The 9833-nt window shown below is 34.2% G+C and overlaps 1 protein-coding gene across 4 annotated transcripts; it reads right to left on the reverse strand.

Annotated features, from left to right (window-relative positions):
• Positions 1 to 1447: 1447 nt before the first annotated feature.
• Positions 1448 to 9693, reverse strand: LOC120344696 (uncharacterized). 4 transcript variants are annotated; one of them, XM_078112880.1, is made up of 16 exons: positions 9635 to 9693; positions 9150 to 9330; positions 8540 to 8673; positions 8159 to 8247; positions 7561 to 7660; positions 7225 to 7264; positions 6683 to 6816; positions 6204 to 6292; positions 4280 to 4379; positions 3581 to 3614; positions 3309 to 3445; positions 3054 to 3130; positions 2875 to 2965; positions 2596 to 2677; positions 2152 to 2325; positions 1448 to 1775 (listed from the first exon to the last, which is right to left on the reverse strand). In XM_078112880.1, exons 2-16 carry the CDS (start codon positions 9244 to 9246, stop codon positions 1720 to 1722), a joined length of 1434 nt encoding a protein of 477 aa, XP_077969006.1. In that variant the 5' UTR covers positions 9247 to 9330; positions 9635 to 9693; the 3' UTR covers positions 1448 to 1719. The 4 variants fall into 4 exon arrangements, with proteins under 4 accessions (XP_077969006.1, XP_077969005.1, XP_077969007.1 ...); XM_078112879.1 differs by lacking the exon at positions 9635 to 9693 and having other exon boundaries at positions 9150 to 9382; XM_078112881.1 differs by lacking the exon at positions 9635 to 9693 and having other exon boundaries at positions 9159 to 9381.
• Positions 9694 to 9833: the final 140 nt, after the last annotated feature.

A 9833-nucleotide genomic window follows, 5' to 3' on the forward strand; every position in this document is an offset into this window, starting at 1 on the left:
GGTAAGTTTAGTATTTTTTTTGCTATTTGTTATTAATGGAACAATACTGGTTCCGTGCAGTTTCGTGAAAGTTGCGATATTTATCCTATCATAGCTGTACGATCGAGGTGTAACTTATAAGTTAACACCCTGGGCACTGAACTGGAAATAGATTATAACGTTACTGGTGTATGGAACAATCATCTCTCTCGGTTCACGTTGTGTTGCCTGTTTTTCGTGTATGCTTGTAGCGAACAAGATAATAATGAAAGTGAGCAAAAATGGATATATCCGAGGACATTTCATATGCGAAATCGACTACAAGTACCATACTATTATCAATATCAGTTTTTATAGTCACTTTGGTGAATACGAAATGTACATGTCGATCGTTTTGTTGAATTGTTGTTGTTTTTTATTGCCGTGTTATTGAAAAAACGTACTGGACACAAAGGGAAACAATGGATCGATCTTTTCAGCAACTCATTTAAGGTCGTGAGAATTGCTCTATTGTTCGACACGGAGTGGCCTCCTCTAAATTTCAATTGCTTTTGTTGTTAGTTTTGTTGTTCTAGTTGCGTTGCTGTAATGTCTTATTGTGCCGCTGCGCAACTTGCAAAATCTACTGCAGGGCTACTCAACTGGCGGTCCGAATCCGGACCTTCCTAGTATTCTCTTCGGACCACCAAATTCTTTATTTTGGATCATTGGATGTGAAGGTTTCCTGTTATTAGATGACCTATAGTTTTGAAGGCTATTTTATGATATTTGCATCTGACTATATATATGACAAGAACTGTAACGCCATAATAAACAATGCGAATAGCGCTATCTTGATTAGCGAATACTTCATCAATCGGCCGAAGAAATGCTTGTTTATGACTGCCGAAATATAATTTCGGTAACGACTGGACCCCAGTAGTGTTGAAGTTTTGTTTACAGATTTCTGGTAAAAATAATTGAATAGCCCTGATCTACTGGATTAGTCATTCGGCCTAGAGTCGATGTAAAATACTGTCATTCTAGACTAGAGTCTAGACCAGATGTGAGCAAGGTTTTTGGACCAGGGACCAAAAAGTTTGCCCATTTGGACTGGCGGGCCAGGTGAGTGTAACGTAAAAATTCACATTTTATGAACAGAATTTCATTTACAGTGCTTCAAAAGTGGAAAACTAAATTTAATCCCAATCTCAACGAATTCATTAAGCTATTTTTAGATAAAACATCAAAACTTGGTTTTAGTTTGATTGTAGCAGCATCAGGTGGGCAAGATAGAACCACCCAATGGGCCTGATATGGTTCTCGAGCCGTAGTTTGCTCATGTCAGGTCTAAACAGTGAAGTCACAAGATTTTTTGTTAAATGACTTGTCAACCTAAATCAATCTGACCTGACACATATACCCCATGGATAACACAAGTACAAATCAAATTCAATGCTTGATATTCACATTTTTCGGTGTATAATATATTTATATAACAAATGATGAACTAGCAAACAAATTTTATTCCTCCTGAAGTATGCGCACCAAGATGGCGCACAACCTGAACTCAGGTCATGTACCAGGTTAGTGTTCAGGTTGTGCGACATCTTGGTGCGCATACTTCAGGAGTACCCAAATTTTTTCATCAGAATTGTGACAAAAATTTCTTTTTAATTATTCCTTTAAGGACAAATTTATAGTCAAGGTCTAGTTATGGTTTAGGAAGTATGCCGTTTCACGCATATTGTTGTTAAGTTTTCAATTTTCAATCAAATTCAGAAATGTTGACATCAGATGTGCATTGCTTCTCAAACCTGTTATAAAATATAAAGTCGAGAAAACTCGAACTCAATAGATTGTTTGTGATTTCGGTACGGGACAAAAAAAGTTAAATGGAACTTGGGATGTGTGTAGATGGCCCCGCGACCTCAACGAATGATTTGTGTATCGTCTTCGAGAACACAAAATACAAAAATGATATAAAATTCTCCTAATCATAAGTTCCGGGATGAATTCAATGATATTGTTCTGATACCAATTGGCGCACTCGATGGAATAGAAGATGCTATTTTTGTGAGCCATCTCACTTGTTTACCACAATCTCAATCGCATACCAAAGTGGAAACCCAATGGTGGAAAATTCTTACTATGAGTTACATATTATGTAATGAAACACAAGATTAAGCTTACCAGCAATAGAGCTTCGTAATCCGTCAAATATGATAGCTTTAATTGGTCCCGAATCTACAAAGTTCGTGTTTTCGTCAATTCGATTGGCATATGTTTCCAATCTATCTATAACCTTGTTAATAAAATCGGCGTCCGTTTTTGCCATTTTGGCAAGTCTTCTAGTTTCCATCAGTCCTGAAAACGTGGAAATACAAAGAGAATAAAATTTACAAGTTCCCAAGTTTAGTTCCTAAAATTTTCAGTCATTGCTCATTCTTGCCAGACTGCATTGTTTTAGCTATTGAGTTTAGCTGCGGTTGTCGATTTAGAATATATGTAATAAATAGAAAGATATGCGAAGGGCATTGTATTTCAGAATGATGAGATGATAATTTGTCTTTCACGGTGTGGATTATAATATTTTTAGAGGTAATACCCCATATAATGCTCCCAATTATTACTCACGTTTTGTGTGGCTATCTTCAAATATTACCACTTCGTTGCTCTTTGTACATTTTTTTCCCAAAAACTTCATCAAGACGTAACTCTAAAAGTGTTCAAACATGGAAAGCTTGAAAATCTAATTTATCCCCAAAATTAATACCGAAGAGTAACATATTACGATTGAGTATTAATACTTATTTCAAATAATTCCATATACAATTATCTCTTTGTGTTTAAAATATCTGGGCCGAATATGTAAATAATACAGTTAGAATAGTTGTGTTGTTTATAACATATTACTTCAACAGGAAAATCTTTACAGTGTATTAACCATTTCATCGTCGGTATTTCTTCAGGCGAACACACTTTGGTGACTTTTTTGCAGAATGATCTAAACATCGAAATGGGTAAATAAAGCTCAAAGTTTAGCAAAGACCAATCAAAACTGTTTATGATTTCAAATATTTCAAAATTTAAACCTGCATGGTTGATCCATTCCACAAGGCGAATAGTAAGCCAAACAGATGAATCTTTCGAGGACGTATCTGCACTCAACCTGAAATGCATGAACAAAATAAATTTCAGCAACAGTGTGGCTGTCTATAAAAACTCTATATAAACCATGGTGGATTTGATATGGTCTATCGAGGCAGATGAGTTATATTCCGATGATAAAATGTATAGGCCTACACCAAAAATGAATAAAGATTGGAGGTATATGATGGCTATCTCACCGACACGTGATTGGCGAGGTTGTCCATCCATTTTATCAAGTTTTGACGATAGGTATCATAAGACGTATTCCCAATTATTGTCCTTGTAGTATTGTAGCCAAAGTATTTGCACATCGGAACATCTAGTTTTTCACATTCTAGGTATTTGGTTGTAAAATTCATGTCTACATAGCAAACTTAATATAACAACCACAAACCATGATTGAAAATATGATATAACATAACACATTTGACGAGAAAACGATATGGAACATTGTTTAAAATTTACTTACGCCTTTCTGTGGTTTGTTTCGAATCGATACATTTCTATTGAAAATATAAAATAAAATACATTTGCTCACGTAATTTACTAAGGGCGTACTACTAAGACCAGTGAGGGTTGAATCCCAAATAATTTGATACCAAAAACCAATCACTACGATTTTTCTTAATTGCAAGTCTTGAAACGGACAGTATTCGACCATAACGAGATAAAAACATTTCAAATTATAAAAGAAATCACAGGTTTGGGTATTTGAAGGCTTGTCCATGGGAATGGGATGGGACAGCACACATTTGTATTTCCCATGAGACACAAAAACCGTATGATTTTCGGGGAAATGATGGTAAAACATTTCGTTATGGATTTCGTGTCCATATATTTGAGCATAGCCCTCTTGTTAGTTATGAAGACCAAAACATATTTAGCATTGCAAATATACTTCGTGAAGGGGCTGATGGACACATGCATCATAGTAAGAAATATACAGTTAACAAAGTCGGACGCTAAACCTAAATTTAACAATTTTTATTGAATATTATTATAATGGGAATCCCATGGGATGGGACAGGCATAATTGCTATGGGATGTATAAGGAATGAGAGAGAAAAAATGTCCCATGGACAAGCCTGGGTATTTGCTTTATTTATATATATTTGTAATGCTCCGTATTCAAAATATTTACCAATAAACGTTTTTAAGGAATACTCACTGTCTCGGAAAAGTTTTCACAAGACAAAGACGACGGCCACGTAAATCCGAAACTCTGCATTGCGCTGTAGCAGAATCGTTTAGCTTCTTCGCACATGGACCTGTACAAAAGACTTAAAAAAGTGTTCCGCTGAACAAATACAAGATTTCAGAAAAACTCTCTTAAATCATGTCGAGTAAATTAATCATCCAATACTCATACTTATCCTGTACTCGGGGGCGAGTCAAACTTTTCTGCTACCCGGGGCGTGTTCCTGATAATGATGCCTTTTATACTTAACTTGCAAAATAACTTGGGAGATAAACAAATTATAGATGTGCATGGTTATACATGATGATAATCAAATGTCAAATAATCGTGAAATTTTTGTATTATTATTATTTAAATCAGGGCTTCCCAAATATATTTTAAAATTTTTCACGGCCCGTGTTCACGCTAATTAGTTCGAAATATGCATTTTTGATATTTTATTGACACCGCTAATTCTTAACTTCTAGTAGGGCTACTCAAAAATAAAAAACAAACACACATATACTCAGATTAACGTTATTCGATATATTGGGTGCGAATGCTTTTTGCGACATAAAAGTTCAGCCGTGCCGCAATGTTTGTTTGTGTAGGCCTAAATGATGAATTACGATGTCTGGCCACCGAGGGCCTGGTCCTTATGCGGAATTGTTCACTCTTATTGATCAAACTTAGCATAAGGCAGCGGTTTGTGCGCACCAAACTATCAGGGAAAACACTAATGGCGCACCTCCACGAAAAATATGCTGCCGCAAAATAAAACACAATTTTGTCATCCTTAATAATATGTACTTTATGCCTTTTGAGGTTTATAAACATGTAGGCCTAAGGAATAAAAGCAAAAAGTTAACTTTTTTTCTTAACTCTGCCTAGTTTTATCTTTAAATTGCTTAATACTCACTCATGTACGATAACTCGGTTCAGAAATGAATAAACTGCGACCTACGAAATTGCAGCATGCAGGGTATCTGTTATCGTAACAATATACCCACGTAACAGAAAGAAAACACCAGAGAACGGTAAAATGAATTTGATTCATATACACATCATTTTCATTAATGAGAAACAATAAAACATTTAGAATAATAAAATATGTGATATGTTTCGAGGCGTACTTAGCAAATCGCCTTCCGGAACCGCTAGCTTAGTTATTAAACCCGGCGTTGTTACGCAAGCACACGAATCGGATCTTGCGATCAGAATATGCATTGGTATGCAAGCGCGATGATTCTACCGTGTTTCCCCAAAAGTTTCCCCCAAAAAGCCTAAATTTTAAAAATGATTTTAATAATATGAAGCGAAAAAAGATTTCGTCGATAGCGCATTTTTTTACCTAGTCCCATGAAAGTGCGTCGTTCCAATTCTGCTAGGCCGTCGCAAAATTTAGTGATGGTGTTATAATAAATAGGTTTAATTCTGAAAATTCGGGTTTCTGTAGATAAAGATTATTTTTCCCTGGTTCAAAAAGCGTTGCGCACCCCATCCTCCTTGCGATTTCGTATTTATATAAGACAAGCTTTTCTACCATGGCAACAACTACTGAGTCCTAGTCGATAGAAAGAAATCTTTTCTACTTTTTAAAATGTGAATGCTCAATAATATAAATGTAGCAGTTATTTTAAATGAAAACGTGGTATTAAATTAGTAAATAAAAACCGGTATTCATATTTTGTATATTAAAAAATCTCGTTATCATCTACATCCCCAAAAAATGAGCCCTAGTGTTCGGAAGAAACTATTATTAATCACTATTTCTAATAATTGTATTTCGAATCAAGAGTCTGTAAAAGTACAATTGATATAGTACTTTGTGTAAAATTGGTGTTTTCTTTGCGGCCTCTAGACATGCCTCTGCCTGTATCGCACTTTACTGAATTAAAAATATGACGTAATTTACCTGCAAGGATATATCACTTCGTGGGTTGGCGTACATTCTGGTAGATAGGAATAGCAGAGGAACTCTTGAAGATATTTGGAACATCCTATCTAAAAGTGAGTTATACATAAATAAACTATATAGTCAAATAGTTCCATCACGGGCACATAATGCATGTAAATATGAATTTCACATCACCGAGATCAACATGCGTAATGAGAGCACTTTGTCAAATATTGATGCTATTATATAAATGTACCAACTATTTTTCATCTTTTGCTAAATATTTTGAAATTAAACTATGTATATATATATGTATACGACTATATTCACACGGATTGCTCTACAGTGGCACATATCTAAAATTAGGTATAAAAATAGCTCAATATACAACAAATCTTCTATAACAGATTCTTAGCGACACGTGAATATAAATACCATACGATTTTGCCACTTCATTGCATTATCAATGAATTAAATATAAAGATCATCTGAAATACCTGTATTAAGGGATAAAACTGATGCAGCTCCAGTGTTGCGTCAGATTGCCGTTCAAACCTAGCAGTTGGAAAGCTGGTGAAGTTGTATTCCATGTTTCGGCACATAGTGGATTCAATAGGTTCACAATTTATAGCTGTTTATTTTTTATTTTAAACAGTAATGAAATGGATACAATGAAAATATTTTTTTTTTTAATGTCAATTTCACAGCAAATGAGAATTTTTAGATTCATTAAACAGTGCAGGCATAGAGAACACACGGGAATTTTTCCTGTGGTTTTATTTTGCCTTTTTTATTTCAAATCAAGTGTGATGTTATGTAAATTTGCGCAAAAATACACGTTGTTGCTATATACAAAATGGTATTTCATTTCGTGGTACAATCAATGAACTACTCTGAGTAGATAGTTTGAAATTCATTCCAAATCACACCACATAGTAAATTTGACGTAAAAACGATAAACCAAGATTGGAAACATTATTGAATTCACATATTTGCTGAAAAAAACTATATGAAACAATTGGCCAACAAATTTACTCACGTCTTGCAGTAGATTGTTGAGAATCGAGAGCTTTGCAATTCTGATCACGAGAAAAAGAATAGTTTACTTCGTTAAGTAGTTTTAATAAAACAACAAAAACTATCGAGCGGTAAATACCAATAAAAAATGACGTGATGTTTATTGAAAAACAATCACAAATAATCAATTGCGACACGTTTTTATTCGAAATTGCAAGTAACTATACCAAACGCGTCTTGAAGCTGATGGTATTCGGATAAAACAAGATGGAAACATTTTAATTCAAATTAGTTACAACTTTGGCGTATGCGCCGTGTTCGAAATATTTACTAATGCTAGTACTTAAAGAATACTCACAGTTTCAGAAAAGTTTTCACATGACAAAACCGACGGCCACGAAAATCCGAATTTTTCCATTATGTCTTCACAGCCTGGTTTAGCTTCTTCGCACATAGACCTGTACCAAAAAGAACAAAAACCTAATGTATAAGATCAGGGCAGGATTTACCATTTGGTGGGATAGACTGAAGCACAGTTGCCACAAACAATAGGTGTCTCGATATTCAATCCTGAGTCGTTTTTAAATTTCAGAGGCTTGTTTCAAATATAAACGGTTTGAAATTCTAAACTTATATTCATATTTTTTAAATCAGGTTAATAATTTGTGTCGTAATAATTTGCTTTTAAAAGAGTAAAAAATCGAATATGCTCGAATAAATAAATTTTATAAACTCAAATATACTAATTTCAACTACTTGAACAGTTTTTATCCTAACAATGACTTATGATTTTATGAAAGGAATAAGAAAATATTGATATTTAGATATACTAAAATAGCTACGCAACAACATATCTAAGCCCCGTAACAAACTTAAAGTGCCGGTTGAGTTACATTTTAATTAATTATGCTAATCCTTCATTGCACCAAACTGAATGAAAAATATGACTAAATTACCTGCAAGGGTAAATCACTTCGTGGCTAGCCGTACATTCTGGTAGATAGGTATAACAAAGAAACTCTTGAATGCTTTCTGAACATCCTATCTAAACGTGAGTTATATATAAATAGTTGTTACCAAGTGGTGGCTAATATAGTAAGTTACAAACAAAAAATTCTAATATTGCTCTATCAAGCAAACAAACAGTATGTAAATATTAATTTAACATTGCCAAGGTCAACATTCGCAATAAGAACACATTTCAAAAGCTGATGTTATTATATTATGTAAACAAATGTTTGCTTTGTGTCAAATGCTTCGAAACCAAGCTGTGTATATATAAGCCTGCAAATCATTTCGTGTATGGATATATATATTTATCATAAATACTAAGATACCTTAACCAATGGATAAAATTGATGTAACTCTAGTACTGCGTCAGCTTGTCTTTTAAATCGAGCAGTTGGAAAGCTGGTGAAGTTGTATTCCATGTTTTGGCACATTACGTATTCCACAGGTTCACAACTGATTTCTTAAATTGATTTTAATTTAAAATGCGAGTGAAATATTTACAAAATTAGGTAATGTTCTAAGTGATACAAAATCACATGTGCAGCAAGACTCTTGAATAGTTTAGAATAGCTATCTTCACTCTTGCAACAGCATCCTTGCATTATATGCATACGGATCCACCGGCGCAAGAGCATAGAAGACGGAGCTAGTCTCGTAGAAACCCAATCGTTTGGTAATGTTGTCTAAAATTTAATACACTTCGTGGTATTCAGTACTCGTTTTTAATTGGCTATAGTTCCCCTGCTCTAGAATATCAAAAAATCTGACAATATTATATACAACGGAAGTCATGGATGGGTATTTTAAAATTGCGAAACTAGTTACATGTAGTAAATTAGGTGTCTGAGATTATGTACTTAGTGACTTCAAAGTTCGATAACATTGCCTGTTTTGAGCTATTTTACCCAGCGTTTATTAAATAAAACTGGGGCTTACCATTATTACCTGTTGTCTGTTGTTTTTCTGTTACTATGCAATGTAACAAACATAAAAGTAGCTGAATTGCAACGATTAAGTGACTCGCTGTGTTCATCGTTTGTGAGATTTGGAATATGAATCCCTCCTTGAAACGAGAATACTTTTCCAGACACGGTTTGCTCGTATTTCTAATTGTTCACTGCAATGTACGAATACTTAACAATTTGAACGATATCAGGTTACTGCTTATTGAAATATCGGAATACGAATCAAGATATTAACAAATTTCAACCTCAAATGTCGCATACAGAGGCGCATGAAATGAACTACATAACACAATACGGTTAAACCCCAACAGCTAGCCCTAATTGCACAAAACTAGGTAGTATACTTTGCCTACATTGTTTAGCAACCATAGATTTATAAAAATCACAACCTTTTTAAAATACTAATTACGGAATATTGCCCCGCAATCACATGTCTTGAATTGCTGCCAAATTTACCTCATTTCAAAAAAAAAATTCAGTATTCAGCAAAACGTGATTTTCAAAATAGAAATGAAGTCGTTTGTATTTCACGCAATGCCTCCGGTATGTAATATGCCAACAATTTCCTCGATATGATCTTTGAAAAGTTCCCCAGCTTTTTCGCGGGTAAATTTATTCTGGTTAAATAAATATAATGTCACGGAAATAATCAACT

This window comes from Styela clava, chromosome 5 (genome assembly GCF_964204865.1).
Source record: "Styela clava chromosome 5, kaStyClav1.hap1.2, whole genome shotgun sequence".
Taxonomy (NCBI): Eukaryota; Metazoa; Chordata; class Ascidiacea; order Stolidobranchia; family Styelidae; genus Styela; species Styela clava.